Source organism: Gymnodraco acuticeps, unplaced genomic scaffold (assembly GCF_902827175.1).
Source record: "Gymnodraco acuticeps unplaced genomic scaffold, fGymAcu1.1, whole genome shotgun sequence".
NCBI lineage: Eukaryota > Metazoa > Chordata > Actinopteri > Perciformes > Bathydraconidae > Gymnodraco > Gymnodraco acuticeps.
The window spans coordinates 2,512,819-2,530,742 of NW_022990699.1; the positions used below are offsets into that span (position 1 = coordinate 2,512,819).

Sequence of the window (17,924 nt, forward strand, 5' to 3'; positions counted from 1 at the left end):
TGAGTTTTGAAAATGGACTGGAATACTGTGAGGGTCTCAGAATAGCGGAGATCTTTGCATCAATATGTTCAAAACCTTTTTTTTCAAAATGTAAATTCAATTTAAAATATTTCTAATGTGAACCAAAATATAATACTAAATATTCTAGAAGTGATTTTTCTTAACCAAAAGGACAAAAATGGCATAAAAACACATATTATTCTAATACGGGTCCTTTTAGACCCACTTATGGAAGAGTGTAGGGTCCAGTCACTCGTGCATCTAAGGGTTAAATAATAGAGGATTAATTATTACAATTGCAACCTGTGTCAATAATTCACAAAGATAATTGAGGGAAATGGTTTCTATTCATGTTCCTTATGTCTGCAAGGTTGAGATATATAAGGCCCCTGACGTATGATTTGAATGATGGTCATTTTTGCATATTTAGTGTATGGGGGTTCTTTATACATGTGTGTTTACATGACAGCTCCTGCCTATTCAGAGTTTTAATTTGTCATTTTTTACATCGAGTGATGAGGAACAGCATTTGGTGTTCTGGAGAGATAACCAAGTGACCAATGGGGGCGTTTGATGCGCTTCCAGGGAGAAATCCTATTTTCTCGGCTGATTTTTCCATGGAGGTTAAAGAGGGAGATAGGTCGAAGAAAATGAGCACAATTATAGAAAATGAAAGAGGCGTTTCAGTGTCACGTCTTTTGTTTGTTGACGATTCATGTTGGAAATCGGTCAGACAGAAAATGGAATTGTATTGACATAGTAGATAAAGGACTCCTAGCTGCTTGTGTAGCCATTAGTGATTATTGTCTGTGCTGTGTGAGGTGTGAATGGGTTGGATTTCCTTTGTGTGTCTTTGGATGTGCCTTTGTGTGAGTGTAGGCTTTTGTGTGCTTGTGTGCATGTGTCTGTATGTTGCTGCTTGTGGTTTAAACACGACAAATGTCTCCTGTGTGTGTGTTTGTGTGTGCACATGCATCGGAGCAATCCGTCTCTCTCTGGCTTTGTGTGTTTTTGTCTGGAGAGTCTGTCTGGGAGCATCACTGTTATCAGATGCTACTGTATGTGTGTGAGTGTGTCTTCTTGTGTGTGCTTGCAAGAGGGGACGGTTTAATTATTTAGAAATATTCATCATTAATGATTTGGGAGATTTGGTACCATTGTTTTTTAATAGCCATCCTGCAGTGAAAAGCAGTTTGTTTTGCTGGTTGTTGGGTTTATCCCACCAGTGTGTCGCTGCAGCCGAGGAGAGAAACAAAACAGTATTATTCTTTCATAAAGCATAAAATAAAATAAACTCTGTAGACTCAAGCAATTTTGTCTCAAAGGGATTAGTGATAATGGCTGAGCAAAGCAATGCTGCAAGTGCTTATTACCATTGCTTTGGTTTGTGCTGTTTACTCCCATAGACTGTATACTCCATGTTTACTCCACACAAACGTGACATGTTATTAACAGACAAATTGTCCTGTACTTTAGATAAAGGTGCCATATCTGCAAAAAAACAAATAAAAAGATTAAAAATAAATAAAAACTTGACATGGTATGGATTGAGGGGACTGAAACTTAATAGTGTACAATAGGTGGTGTATTTTGGATTTTTCTTAATTTTAAATATTTGTTGAAATATTGTTTACACAGCAATCAATATGTTAATTCTGATATGTTTGAATTCTTGATTACAATTTATGGGAATGGTTTTGGAGGGAGGCCTGATGAGACTTTCTCGATAGATTTAGTGACATTTGGAGCTAGTGCTTCTGGCTACCCTTAATAGAAAAGAGTTGGCAAGATTAAGCTTTGTTTTTGGTGTAATAATTTATAGTATTACGCGTTGCTAGAGTAAAGGCAAATTGTCTTTCCTTCCTGGAAATAATGTTAAATAAGAGTAAACAAATAACCCCCTAAGCAAAGCCAATTCTCCAGTTAGCTGTGTGTGTGTGTGTGTGTGTGTGTGTGTGTGTGTGTGTGTGTGTGTGTGTGTGTGTGTGTGTGTGTGTGTGTGTGTGTGTGTGTGTGTGTGTGTGTGTGTGTGTGTGTGTGTGTGTGTGTGTGTGTGTGTGTGTGTGTGTGTGTGTGTGTGTGAGAGAGAAAGAGAGAGAGCAGAAGGAGGTTTGTGGGCTACGCAAACATAATCCCTGTTGAAGCCTTCTTCTATCCTGTAAAATAATAATGTTAAAGAAATTCCCCAACTTGTAGTTTTCTTGTTTATCTAATCAGTTCTTCATGGATGAGTTGCCTTCTTCCCTATATTTATAGAAAGCAGTGTACAGAGAGGAGGGAATACATGAGGAGAAGTGGGAGAGACGGACCACACAACAGAGGAATGAGAAGAGACGTGCGAATTAGAATAAGTGTGTGCATGAACTGTGAGCAGTCATTGGTCTGTGTGTGCGTGCGTGCGTGTGAGTGCGTGCGTGTGTGTGTCACAAACACATTAAAGGTTATAGGTGATTGTTTAGTGTGACATCATGGTTGACAGGCTGAGAGGAAGGGGCCGTTGGTTGAGAGCCTCAATCAAGTCGCTAATGGTGGAGAATAACAATCCAATATTCCTCATCAAAATTCCATTGTCGTGGTTCAGAGCTAATGAGAAAAGCCTGAACACTCTTACAATTAGTCACAGAGCAAGGCATCAATAGACATGTACGTCATGGCATATCACAACCCATCTCTATCTTTGTCTTTCTCCATTTCCCTTTTAACTAAGCCACATCAACGTTATTATGAGAGGTGAGTTAGGGGTCAGGGGTTCCCAAACTTTGCCATGCCAAGGACCCCATATAGCATTTTCCTCTGGCGGGGACCCCCCCTGTTGCATTTTTTTTTTTAAATGATGAGTACATTATGATGGAAAATATGACAAATTAATCGTACAGCTTAATACATTTTCTTATTATTTATTTGTATTAATAATCAGTTATTCTTCTAAAAAAAAATTGTATTTATCTTTTGTTTGTCATTCATTACATTCATTGTGTCTTCTGTTATAAACATTCTTAACACAATATTAAACAGTAATATGAACAATTAACATATATTTTTAGCATTTTTTAAAGATACTTATGCCTTAATAATATTATATATAATTTTCAACAGTAATATTAACAATACACATATTTATATTCATATATATAAACATCAATATTTGCTACATCTGTGCTCTCATCCAGCTGCAGAGCGAAATATTCACTAGCTCTCACTTGCTCCAAAAGCTGAGCAGATACTCAGTTTCACTCAGTAGCGGCAGCTCGATTCTGATTGGCTTGAAGGGCGGTCGTGTGATTTCAAATATATATATTAATAAATAAAAAATATTAAAAGATTGGCAAGAAAAAGGACACATAGATTGATAGATATGCAGTTATTAATAACATCTAAAAAAGAAAAAAAAATTAACTTTAACAAAAAAAAAATTCCCCTTTCCCTCAAACTTTGCGTGACCCCCCTGGCGCGCCCTGGCGGCCCCCCGGGGGGTCGGGGCCCCCACTTTGAAAAACACTGAGTTAGGTCATTGCAGTGGAGTCTTGCAAAAATAACACTGACCACTACTTGAAGACACTCACAACTATTTTGGCAAAATGGGTCAGATTTCCTTTGTGTGTATTTGCCTTTACGCATGTGTGTGTGTGTGTGTGTGTGTGTGTGTGTGTGTGTGTGTGTGTGTGTGTGTGTGTGTGTGTGTGTGTGTGTGTGTTTGTAAGTGAGTAGTTGGTAGGGATAAGGGAATTGCAGCAAGCTGCAAAGCAGGGAATGAGTGCCTCATCCAAAAATGCAATGATAAATAGTAATCTCCTTAGCCGTATACAACCATCGCTGTCCCTCCATGTAAACTATAAGCTTCAGGCTGAATGCAGATTTCATGTGACCACTGTTATCCTCTTTAATGTTAAATAGTTGGATGTGGGACACCAGGAAACCACAAGGTATTTGTAGACTAACTTGCCTCAAACTTGTTCTCGTCTGTTATATGCAGGATGGATCCAATTTGAGGATAGTTTTAAAATGTTTGCTGTAAGTTCACATAATTCACGTGTTTGCTTGTGTGCGTGTGTGTGTGTGTGTGTGTGTGTGTGTGTGTGTGTGTGTGTGTGTGTGTGCACATCTCCTTCCTTGCTCATATGCCTGCCAGCCATTCCATTGTGACAAAACAGGTGCAGATGAATATGAAACAGTTCGGCAGAGCTTTTAGGGTCTGGTCCTTTGTATGCATGCTCATGTCTGAGGCATCACGTAAGAGCAACCTGGCTCCCAATCTCCAGTCCACCTTTTTACAATGTCAAATCTGTTTCACAGAGAGCAAAATGTACGTTCTAAACAGTCAGACGAGGCCATGAGAGACACAGATGCAGAGCTGTTTTGTAGGCTTGTTAAGTCTTTCTTCAATACAAAGGACTGCAAATGAGTCAGGCTCCAAGACTCAGACAAAGAGTACCTGGTTGACCTTTTCTAAAATGTAATCACCCTGTATGAGTTCTTACACACACTCACCAATATCACACCCTTTCCTGTTCTCCCATCGCCCCAGTGTGAGACATTCCACACTGACCCAGAATAAATTGACTTACTCAAATCTCTTTGATGTAATAATATGAAGAATGGATAGATAGATAGATAGATAGACAGATGGATGGATAGATGGATACATCGATTGATTAGAATTTGTTTTGTGACTCTTAAAAGTAACACACATTGACACGTCTTGACGTGTCTCTAGCTCCCTCCCTCCCTTCCTCCTTCTCCCTCCCTTTTCCCCTCTCACTCTCGCCCTGTTTCCTTCACTTTGTCAGAAGACCCAGGGCGAAGATGGGAAGCTATTCACGACCCAGCGTGCTGCTGTGTTTGGTCCCTCGTTAATCCCTTCTCTCGTCTCATTTTAGTCATACTGAATCGATATTCCCGTAAGGGGAGACCCACAGCAGCCTCTATCCGACACGTATCGATCCTTTTACTGGATAAAAGAGAAGGGGACGGGTTGGGAAACGGAGGATCCGGCTTGTCCTTCATCTGCGCTCAGTACGCACAGTCAAAGGAGATCTTGTCGATGCGCACCAAGACGCGCAAGAGGACATGCATGCGCACCAGGGAGCAACGTTGAACTTCACCCTCTCTGACAGAGCCTAGATTAATTTGGATATCACTAGTGTAGTATATTGCAGTCTGTGCTTGACCATATGCGTGGCAGGAGGTTTTGGATTTAAACAGCAACAAGTGAAATTGGTAGAGTGCTCTTTCACTGGGACGCTGGTCTGGGCTGACACGTGGATTGTATTCATTAATGTTGGGGGACGCTGCGTTAATATCCCACCTCATCGACATATGGACATTTGAAGAGATCAACCTGCCGTTTTTCCACAGCGCATGCTCTGGAGCAGGAGCGGACAGAGCTGGGCACATCGAGGAATGCGGAGCCGGGATTGTGTATTTTCCAGCTCACCCGTGGAACTCTTCGCAGCACAAACCAAAGTAAGTAATTCTCCAACTAGCTCCTATGGTATTTCGAGAAATGTAGGCAACAGATTGCACGTAACCCTGACTCCTGTCTACTCAATGTTGCTTTAACTTAAGGCATCGCTACCTGATTTGTACATGTAGTAGGCTACTATGTGTCACTAGATGTTTATCAGTGACCTTGTAAGACATTTTGCTTGCAATGGAATGAGTTTTTATATTCCTTTCTTAAAAGGCTGTTCCCAAATTTGTCTCACAGGAATTGCTACGGATTCTTCTTTGTCGGTGCATCATCAGAGACAGGACACCCAGGCTGAACCCACACGGGGTCAGTGAGCTTCATAACCTTCTCCGCGTCTTTTTAACCCTCCAGCCGGTGAGCACACGGGGCGCAATGCTAAGACAGATCCTCCTCAACTCGACCCACACCTCGGACTTCGACTTGGTCCTCATGGCCCAGTCCTCTACGCACGCCCCTTCCTCACTGAACGCGTCCCATGGGGGGTCTGTGGGCGTGGCCGCTCTCCTGAGACCCACCGCGGGGCGAGGAGGACTCCGGGAGGGCGAGCTCCACAAACCGGACCTGATCACATACATAGTCATGTGCCTGCTGCTCTTCCTGTTGGTGCTGCTCATTGTGTTCTTCATCAACTGCCAGCTGCGGAACTCTTTCTTCGCTTCCATGCCATATGACAGGTCACTGAGAGAGGCCCGGACCTACAAGTAAGATCGACCCCCGGGACAAATCCTTGGGACTCTGAGGCTGTTGTTGGGGTTTAATGACAAACTGGTCACCCAACAACTGCTGCACGTACTGGACTAACGAAATGGTTGCCTTTAGTAGTTGTGTTGGAAAGCCTAAATCATTGCCATAATTAAAGTGTGCCCACATTTTTCACTTTAAGGCAAAGCACCATCCCAGAAAATGCCCTTCAGCCTGAAGCACCCATTGCCTGAAGCCTTCAGGGTGCCATTTCAGAAGATTAATGGGGCTTGGGCTTACTTCAGGTGGAAGGATACCACTATGACTCCTGATTCAATTAGTGACTCATATATTTTCTGGTAATGACTTAATAAAATGTGAAACAATCCATCATCCTCTGCAACCCCCCTCGTGATGCCACCACTGCACTTTGGAAACACATTACACATTCCTTTACAGTACACTCGCAAGCTTATATTTATTCATATGGCAGCCAAATTCGACCTGGTGTCTGCAATCTGCAGATATTCACAGTATTTCAAACAGGCCCCGACAAAATGTGTCTATTTTTTCCATGGAAATATGACTTATGGTAACAGAAAGGGTCTACAGCAGATTGTATAATATTTTGTATGACTGTAACTTAACTGTCTTGTCTTGTAAAATTAAGAAATCAACACAAAATGTCCCTCCTTCCATTGTAAAATGCTGATTAAAGGACAAAGGCCCATATTGTCCCATCATTATATTCAAATGCACTTTCAAGTCGCAGTCTCTCCGTCTTTCCACCTGCTTATATGGCGATGCTGAAGATGATGCTGATGATTATGTGAAATACATTGTCCTTTAATTCATTCCTAAAGGCCTTTCCACGAGTGCCATAGGGCTGCTAACCTTACTGTGCACTTTCACTTTAATTAACCTCTAGCCAGCAATTTATACCACCAATAACCCGGAGAACTAATAACTGAGGCTGAAGTTTATGACGATATTTGGCGATAAACCAAACTGTTGTCGGTTTCAGTGCCAACGGTGATGCGCAAATCCTCCCCAATCTTGTTGTTGGAAAACATGTCTCACATAGATAGATGAGCCTATCTATCTAATCCGGTGCCTGTGTGTGTGGTCGCATTTGTGTGTATAGCCGATGTCTGTAAGAGAAACACACATTGATTATTGTTGTCTGTGGTGCGTATTCACAATATTTACTTAATCTTAGAAACACTGAAAAGAACGCATTGCAAGCAGAGGAGAGAAGGCCAACACTGCCTGCAGTTTTGAGTATATAATGATAGACCAACTCCACGCTGTTTTTGGAAGGCATTCCGCAAAGAATTGGGTTGCTTCACTCAGCATGTTCAGGACAATGTGTGCCTTCTCAATTCAATCATTTGCTGCAATTGTCTTCTTTATTCTAATGTTCTTTTCCACAACTATAACCGCCACTCAGTGCAAATTACATCTGCGAATGCTAATAAATCATCCTAAATCATCATAGGGATAAAAAATCAGCACAGTTGCTTCCTAGTACATTAACTTAGCTGTTTAAACTCTGGTGACACTGCGGTAGCTGCCACCACTGGGTGGCGCCCCAACCCAGTTTATTTTTTGGAAACGTATGATCACAATATAAAATAAAAAAGTTCACGAGCCATGCATGTTAAAACTGCACATTTAAAAGATAAGAAACAACAACTACACAATAAAGACAACGAAATGAAGCAGCACCCCTGGTCTTATTAGTTAAATAAGGAAGGTAATGTGACTCATGATTAACATATATTTTATACATATTCCACTTCATTGGGTACGTCTTGTACATGGATCCAATGGAACATCTCTGTTTTAAAAATAAACAAATCAGTTTTGCTTGACACTGTCAGAGAGGTTTTTAACATTTTCAAGTAAACAAAAGTATATGCTTCTTAAAGTAGAATTTATGGCACAGCTTTTGTATTGCATTACACAAGGTGTATCCAACAAAGTGGTCAGTGATCAATACAACACTTGACAAAGGAAGATATAGCTTAGCCATATGCACCAAATCCCCTTCCACATACGTGAGATATGATTACTTGTTTGTGTAATAACAATGTGCAACATACTGTAAGAAGCCCGAATGGAGGTTTTCTGGTCAATTTGACATCAAAACTTAATAGTAAAAGTGATAGAAATGTACAGATAGAGGATTTGTCTAATGTGGAAAGGTTAGTACAGAAATAATAGCAAGGGCTGTAGACAGTGCTGTCCAAATTGGGGCCCTAAACGCAACATTTTGTCATGAGGCACTGCACATGTTCTGCGTATATGGAGGGGCAGCCCTGGCTGTAAAGGAGATCACAATAGAGTGGTCTTTATACAGCCAAGGGTGTAACTTTGGTTTGAGAAGTGGGGGGGACACAAAACAGGGGGTCCTCCGCAATGAAACATTTTCTCAATTTAATTCTATTTCCTGCCTTTCTACAAATATATTAGGGACTATAGTGTTAACAAATTCAAGAAAAATGTGTAGTGTATATAATGAGTGTGCACACTTATATAGTATCCTATCCATGTGAACCTGTTTTATTTGTGATGACCTCACATCCTCTAGTGCAGTGCTTCTCAAAGTGTGGTCCGCGGACCACTGGTGGTCCGTGAGCGCCCCCTAGTGGTCCGTGAGTATATTGGTAAAATTTCACATTTGAAATAAATTAATTAATTAAAGTTTTCCGCACTCTCGCGGGAATATCTCCGCAATGGAGCGAGCTTAAGTTTCACTTTCAATTGCATGATATAGCCCAGATAAACACCTTCATCACACATGTGGCCACTTGTTTGTACCATTTTCAGGCGATTTGTAAAAAACAATGTGTTTTTGGATATTTGTGGAGTTAGGTGGTCCGCGAGTATTTTTTTATTGGTTAAGTGGTCCTTGGTATGAAAAAGTTTGAGAAACACTGCTCTAGTGGGGTCCGGGGGCATGCACCCCGGGAAGATTTGTTTCTTTACATTGAAGTTGAATGCATCAAGCTGGTGCAGTTTGAGGCCAACATTAAGAGATTTATGGACACAGTTCTCAACACTCATATGAAACAGAACTGTATATATTTCAATAATCAAAAAACCATTAGAATATTCTCACAACCAATAACACATATTTGATAAACTCCTCTCCTATCTTTATCTTACTATAGTCTGCATTCTTTCTTTTTATTTATGCATATTTGACTAACCACTCCCCTTTCAAACTGTGTGTTTATTTTTGTACTGACCTATAGTACACATTGGAAGGATTTCTTAACGTATTTTATATACAACTAATATTACATAGCCTAGATGGAAATATTTGTTTACATAGATGACCAAACCAGGCAATACATTCTCATTTCAAAAGCTTTGATTCTACTGTTTTTAATAAAACAACAGGGAAGGAAGTATATTGTCAAATTGGAAACTTGTTCTCATTTGAACTGATTTAGTTCTGCACTAAAACTATCTCCAGAACCGTCAGTCAGTAGAGAAGGGTGATATAAATTGGTGGCTTGATAACTGTACTGGCCTGTACTGCCCGCTTGTGGTGGGTTGTATATTACACTGCTCTTTTGACTTTGGAATTAAGCGTATGGGCTTTTTGTTGTTCTTCGTTGATTTTATATTTGAAATAACATGATATAGAAATCGTGACAATTTTATGTTTATCTTCATGACTCTGTTGTTTAAGTTATATTGATAAGCATTTTTTTTTTGCGGTGGAAGGAGGGAGGGGGGAGTGTAGTGAGTGTACTGTGGTACTGTGATATTACAATATAAATGAAATGGCATCGATTACTGTACACTATAATGAAATAAAAAGACTTGTAAAAAAAGAAAATAAATCGTGACAAAGAACATTGTTACATCATCTACACAAATATACACACAGACACACACACAAACAAAAATGTGACACCCAAATAACTTTCCTCTCATTATCTATGTTGATTTTCTTCAAACCACCTCCCTCTTTAACCCCTGTGAAAAAATTATTGGGCAAAATAGGATTTCTCACTGCCAGCGCATCAAACGCCCCCATTGGCAAAAATCAGACACTCTGCAATTAGTCACTTGATTATCTCTACAGAAAACCAAATGCTGCTCCTCATCACAGGGAGGAATTAAAGGAGGGCCATTTACTTTCTATCACAGTAAAGATGACAAAGACTCAAAATGAGCAGGAGCTGTAATCCACTGAAACTCTCACTTAAAGAGCCATCACTTATATTTAATATGCAAGTTACATTTATTAAATAAAGTGAAACATTGAGCATACCATAATCCACAAAATCAATCCGGGAAATTATTTTTGCAGTATAGGATATGACAAAACGTTTTATTTCACTTTGTGATAGCAACAGAGCACACTTTTGATAAAGACCACTTGGGTATCAAAAGTGTGATCTTCAGGAAGGTAAACAAACAGCAGAAAAGCTGCGTCTCAGCTGTTTCCTTCTTTCCTTCTGCATAATGTGCATCCTTTTGGGGAGGTTGTGTTCAGGATCAGTGAGGGAAAGGAGAGGGCGCCCCTGGTAAGTGGGTACTTGTCTGAGGGTTGGGAGGGTCTCTGGTCCAGTAGCCCTGTGATAGAGCATGAGACTTGCACCAGAAGCCATAAACACTCAACACATTAATTAAAAGATGGAGAGGGACTGAGGGAGGCCGGAGAGTAAAAGCAAGGGGAAGTCAGAAGGGAAACTAAACGGATCATATTCATGTGGGTAACAACAGAGACCCACATGCATTCACAAAGGATGTAAAATAAGACATACTTCATGAATCCCCAACAGGGAAATGTCTTATACATGCACACACAGAACCACATGCAGGATAGGGCAGGTGCATGGCAGAGTGAAGAGGCGGCCAGTTAGCTGGCGCCCAGAGCAGTTGGGGGATTGGTGCCTTGCTCAAGAGCACCTCGGCAGAGCCCAGGAGGTGAACTGGCACCTCTCCAGCTACCAGTCCACACCATATTTTTTTGGTCCAATCGGTAGCCTATGTGAACCTCTACCCAAAATAATTAACACACACAAAATGGTAAATGTTAGGCCTTAATATAGATTTGATGACTCTATAATTATAATACAAGTAATAATAATCAAAATAATAATAATGTATTCAGATAATTACACATTTTGTGTGATGAGGTCATGAACCAGAGTTTTTTTGGGCCGCCATGCAGTTCTTAATAGATGAGTTTTCAGTTTGCAACGTAAGATGTGCAGAGCTTCTGCTTTCCTGCGGTATGTGGGGGGCTTTAGCATCCTCTGTTGTAGCAGGACAGCAAGTATTGAGACTTATCTTCATTATACCAGGGAAACCGCCCCGGTAACTCTTTCATGGAGCTGTAATGATGTCAGTCCGGCTGGAGCCACAGCTATGTGCAGGCAGAACTGTCAGCTAAATCCTCTCAGGTGTAGCTGCAGCGCACAGGCTCCTCCCAGCAGCTCTGACCCACTGTCAGAAGAACAGGAAGACTCCTCTGCCGCTAAAGCTGTAGTCGCTCGCTTCCCCCTGTCATTTAGGGGTTAAAAGTTAAATAAACTTGTAGCAGTCATGGAAACTAATTTAGAAAACAAGTCGGGCCAATTCATCCGTAACATCATCTCGTCACCCGTGTTGTAGTCGCCGAAACAACTGGTGGAAGTGGGAAGAGCGGAGTTTTTTTTCTTTCCACGGGGCTTTACCTACTGTTGTCAGAAGAGCTAGCGTAGCTGAAGCTAAGAGTTAGCTCACTTATTACCGCATACTTTCGAGACTCAAAGTTCACTTTGTTTAACATATCGGTTCGTATCACACGTGGATCCTATAAGTCGTTTTTTGTATTTTATTAACGCAACAGGAAGTGTTCGTACTTTTCCTTCCGAGGGCTTGGGCTGTGCTTTGAATTTCCCTCCTTCAGTGATACAGACAGGCGGTTTAGCGAGGGGCTCGTTTGGTGTAGTTGGCTCTCTACCAAATCATTAGCAGCATTGTGCTAATTGTGGCTAAGTTAGCCAGGCACTAGCTTAGGCCCAAGGGAATAAACAGTTGGCTTTTTAACAAAGTTTTGAAACACCTTCTGAGGATACGTTTGCTATTTTTTTTACGATTGAGTTCTGGGAGATTACCGCCACAAGGGTTTATTCTGTCTCCCAACTCAAGGAAACGGATTAAATTATCAGTATGGATCCAAACACGGGGAACTCTGCTTCAGCGGCTGGTCCCAAGAAGGACAAGAAATCAAAGAAGAGCTACGAGGATGGAGATGGGAAAAAGAAATTTGTGAGTATCAGGTTCAACTTGTTGCACTTTTAATGATCTGTACATGGGTTCAAAAGTTGTGCCTCTGACTCCATAGAGGGTTACATATTCTTCCTCTCATGTTTCAAAGTGAAGCTACAAAGCAACTAACTGCCACTATACCTGTAATTACCTTCAAACCAAGAGCTGTGCACCAGCTGTCAATAGAGCTTAACATGTTACCCTGTAGGAATCATGATTCAGGTCAAAGTAAATGACAACATATGAGGAAGTAGAAGCTTGCTCTCCAACTATGAAAACAGAAACTGTGCAATAAACTGTAAGTCAATTCTGTCAAATTGCAACACGTCAAGAACTAACTCAAGTGTACTTTTTTTAAACATTGGAAACACTAAATGAAGACCCAGCATTGTACTGTTGTGTTTTGTAAAGAAACAGGACTTCATGTATTGTAAACACTATACAAATTGAAATTATTTAATGGAATTGTTTCAAACAAATGACCTCATGGTAAGGTGTGGCAGAGGGACGTTGAATGTTCCCAGGCTGACCTAATCATTGGGATGACATCATGGTGTCTGTCAGCTTCTGTGACTCAGTGTGGTGTCTGAGAGCAGAGCAGTAAGAGTCACCTGTACTTATGTCTTTCTTCAGCCAGTCCAAACTGTTGCGTAACTTAACCCCCTGGCAATGTCTAGCAACAAGTGAAAACTGATATTGTGAACGGTAACCAAAGATGATGCACAAAAGTCACATCTGGTCACACACACACAACTCAAACAGTTTCTTACATAATAACATTTATTTTTACATACAGAATCCTGCATGCTTGTTGTTGAGAACCTTCAATGTAGATAGTATGCTAATACAGGCCAATATGCTTATGGCTAGGAGATAGTTGTAGGAGTTTGTGTGTTTCTTGTTACAAGCATTGTTTTAATGAACAGACACAGTCAATAAAGTAGGGAAAACTGCCTGTGTGCTAGTGTTAATAAATGCATGTTCTTGTGCTTCTTCAGTGTTAAAAAACAGTGACAAATATGGTTAAAAATAAATAAAGTATGTGTTAAATCGCATATTTTTACAGTACTTCAATTGCACATACAGGTTAAGTAGGGCTATAAGTAAACATGAGTCATGGACATCGATTGTGCAATGTCCTTAGAGCACTGAGTCTGGGTCATTCTGCCTGCTGGTGTGAGTGCATGTGTCCAGCAGCACTGCCCGACTTAAGAAGAGGTTTTTTTTTTCACAGTTCAGAGTTCAGAAAGAGGTTATGGGGTGTAGACATGTGTGCTGTCATTGATCTACAGTGTGTCATCGGCTCTCAACTATCTTGACTTCATCACACTCCGCTTTCACCTCTCCTCAGACATACCAGTGATATCTTGATGAGATAAGACTGAAGGATGTGTGTATTGTTGCCAGCCAGCTTTCTATTTAACCCAAAATCCTTGTGTGAATGTCTCTCCGTTATGCCACCAGGGACTGAATGAAGCGGTGTGGGTGGGTTATCCAGTTTTAGTCACTGTGTCTTTTTCGAGAAACGGGCCCAGTTTTTGGATGACTAAAATAGGATTGAAGTTTTTTTTGTTGGAATAATGTCACTAACAAACTTCGCAATTAACCCAAAGCTTATAGCCATTTTTAGCATGGAGAATGTATGTATTCAGTGCATGACATTAAGGATTTTGGGAGATGGCCCTGTGGGCCATCTAAGCTAATTTACAGATGGCCCTGAGCCCAATAGAGATTGCCCTGAAAAATGCGCACGGACGAAATGACGCACGAAGGGTTTGGGGCGCCTCCCCCTAGAACATTTAGGTTTGTGCAGGTCTTAGATGCTGTCTGGTGCATTCTCTAGACTGAATTATAAGATGAACCACCACAATATTATATTGTACAATTTCAATTTTATTCTTCATTTCACTTGTTTGTTCTTGTTTGTGTTTGCTCGCTTGCATGACCTGCATAGCTATAAGAAATACTTATACAAGTTGTTGGTCAAGAAGACACTTTCCATCTGATGAAGGCAAATGCCTTCCCAGATGTAAAAAAGTAGAAAACATTACATTCAGTTATTAATGCCAAAACAAACATTATTTACACTATTATGGCCCCTGTTAAAAATGTTTGTAATGTTATCTACTGTAAGTTGATCGAACGAATGCCTCCTCATCCGGAAGCTGACCGAGCAGACCCGAGCAGCAGTCGAGAGGAGCCGAGCGCATCCGCCAAGCACACAACATGGCGACGTCAGAGTTCCCGTTAGCCGTTATTATACATCCATGGTTAGCCGGCAAATCTAAATCTCTTCGGTCAAAATCATTTCCCTTTAGCGCAATACCGCTTCAGTTGCGCCACTTATGTGACAGACAAGAATAGTCAATTCTAATGTCTAACACTTAATGTGGAGAAAGAGATGTCCTGTATGGGTTGATTGTGCGTTGATCTGTTGGTAATGCCTCTGGGTTCCGGTGGGCATGTAAACAAATGTATAATGCTGCGCTATACTTTGTGGCCTGACCCAGTTGCATAGCGACACTTATTGTTTAGGTGTCTTTTAATAAGCAGGTAGTCATATCATTAGCTAGAACTAGCTAGATCTGATCGATATGGACATAAACGCGAGTGAAGTCTAATCTGACGGGAGAGAGAGAGATCAGCTGCTGCTGACGAGTGGACACGCAGCTCTGCATAATCACATGCAGCGGTGAGCGGACAAAACACACACTTCAGGTTAGAATATCACACGTAGCTATTTTAATGACCTCTCAAACTACCTAAACTAGTTATAGATATGTTTAGTTTTACTGTCGGGTCACTCATTACTGGATCCGAGAGCTGCATGATACTGGCATAATAGATTGCCCGAACGGGCAACCAGCAGGTGAGGCTTCATTGCCCGAGCTAAATAGATGGCCCCGGGCCATCGGGCAGTCCTTAATGTCGAGCCCTGGTATTATTATAAAAAAACATAATATTCAAACCCCCAAAATATCATCAATAAGAAGCCAAGTCTCTATGCATTGCGTCACATTTTTCCCAACCCCAACATCACCCCTGTAGTGTACTCATCTTTACAAAAACATTCTGTATTGATTTAATGTTCGCTTGCTGTTTAAGAATGTGTGTAATCGTGAGCACATGTGATGTGATGTGAGCACACACATCTATGTGTGTGTGTCTCAGTTCACACACAGGTTGTTTGACATACGTGACCTTCACAGGAATGCTTACCAGGATCCACTGTGCTGACAGGTACCTCTGTAACTGAGCATGATTCATGTAGTACGTTTGAAGCCATAAGCTGGTCCTTTAGCTGCGTTCTGTGAAGCGCTATCTGTGTTCTTCAGAGAGAAAGCATCATCATCATCCCTAAAGACTGTTGACACAAACAGGCTGGATCAACCCGGCAGGCAGGGGCAGGGTGGATTAGCCACGGTTCACTGCCTTGGACAGTTGTTTGGGATACAAGGTGACTGGTAGATCACAGATTTGAGCTCTGGGGAATCTCTTTGAGTTTGGCAGGTAATCTTTTATTAGGAGGAAGGTTTGCTGAAGTCTGTCATGTAGAAGTTCTTCTGGGGCTTTTCTCTCAGACCTTCATTGGCTGTTTACCACTTATTGGCGTTTCATAATAATTGTATTTGAATCCATTTCTTTCTATAATACCGTGGGTTAGCTTTTGAGCCTGTGTTGCATAGTGTTCTGTTCAGGCTCGAACAGCTGTGTCAGAGGATGGACTGCAGAAATTGCAAAATGTATCTGATTCTAAGCAGCACATATGTTTCTCTTTTTAGTTGAACATTCAAGAGTTTAAGTATATACTTACTTGCTCATGCTTGCAGCTAGGCCTGTCACAATAATTCATTTTGTTGGACGATACATTTTCCCGGAAATGATTGCGATAAACGATACATTTTAGACCACTGACATAATGATAATAATAATTCAAGTACATCCTTTCAAACAGAACTTTTTTTATTGAACATTCAACATTGCAAATGAAATGTGAAATAATATTCAAATATATTAATTATATATAATAATTGAAATAAACAAATAAATTAAATTATAAAAAATGAATTAAATCACACAAAACCTCTCTCTCTCTCTCTCTCTCTCTCTCTCTCTCTTAATCGCACATGTTATATCTGTTCTAAATGTACCTTTTTAGAGGAATATTTTTCAAGTTTTTAATACTCTCATCAACATATGAGTGGACAAATAGGCTTTATGCAAATGTTTGTTTATTATCATTGGAACAATGACAAATATTCTCCTGAATATTTTCAATACAACAACCTGGAACCTCTCTCTCTCTCTCTCTCTCTCTCTCTCTCTCTCTCTCTCTCTCTCTCTCTCTCTCTCTCTCTCTCTCTCTCTCTCTCTCTCTCTCTCTCCCAACCCTGTCTACTTCTTTGCACTGAGCCAGTTGCTCAAACAGACAAGCCTGTTTACAGTTGTCGGCGAAATGCCGCTCCTCTGTCTTCATAACAGTCAAAGCATGAGACTGAAGTTCCCCCCTAGGGTCAAAATAATGTGCTGTGATGTGCAGTCGATACGTTGGATGCGATCCGAATGATCTCACACGGTCCCTCGTCCTCCACAATGTTAATTGTCCTGCAAGCTGTAGCCACCGCCACCCATTTAGCTATCGCTGTTTGAAAGCTTGCTGCTCGTAGACGCCAAACTTTCAAGCGTGGTCTGCCGCAAGCGAGCGGCAGGAGCGGGGCTGTCAGCATCAGCTGTGTGCTGTTTAAAACACATTTTTTTGTATCCATATCTCTCGCTAGAATCTCCCACCATCCAACTAACAACAACAACAACAACAACAACAACAACAACGTCAAGCCTTTGGGCTCTGAAACTACGGGGCGGGTCGACGACAAATACACATGCGTTAATCGCACGTTAAAATAATTAGTCGCGGTTATTTTTTTTGCGTTATTAACGCGTTAACTTGACAGCCCTAAAATATATATATATATACACATTTATAATTATATATGCAAGGAACACCAACATGTTTGCATTGTCGGGCAAATGCATCTTTCATTGCAAACTGTCGGGAAGGTGGGGGCTCTCCATCTCCAGCTGCTGTGTTTGCTCCCAGCTGGGAAACGGAATGGGGTGGTTGTGTTTCAGGTGCAGTTTAAGGTTGGTCGTATTGCTAGCTTTTGTTGCTACCTTTTTAAAACAAATGCGACACACCGCCCGGCTCATTCAAGTCCGTAGGTTCGCTTCGTTGATTTGGCTTGAATCCCAAATATTCCCACACCGGAGATGGAGTTAGGTTTTGCAACCAATTCCATCTAACTTCAAATTCCCCTCGAGTAAGTCACACGTTGTCTCCTGCTCTATATTATTAATTTGGCTGCTGCACGCAGAGTGCATTGACCTGGCTGTGTGTGAGCCCCGCCCCTCACAGCGCGCCGGGCCGGTAGAGTGGCCGGCAGACACAGCGCGCCTGGCTAAAATGCTGGTCACATCCTTATGTAAACAAACACAC

At 41.2% G+C, this 17,924-nt stretch overlaps 1 protein-coding gene across 1 annotated transcript in view; it reads left to right on the plus strand.

Moving 5' to 3' along the window:
• The first annotated feature begins 11,593 nt into the window (after nucleotides 1-11,593).
• LOC117555952 (protein diaphanous homolog 1-like) overlaps nucleotides 11,594-17,924 on the plus strand; it is a 107,385-nt gene continuing 101,054 nt past the window's right edge. Inside the window, 1 exon segment of the mRNA XM_034231037.1 lies at nucleotides 11,594-12,430. Within this exon segment, the coding sequence (XP_034086928.1) occupies nucleotides 12,332-12,430 (99 nt within the window). The 5' untranslated portion in view covers nucleotides 11,594-12,331.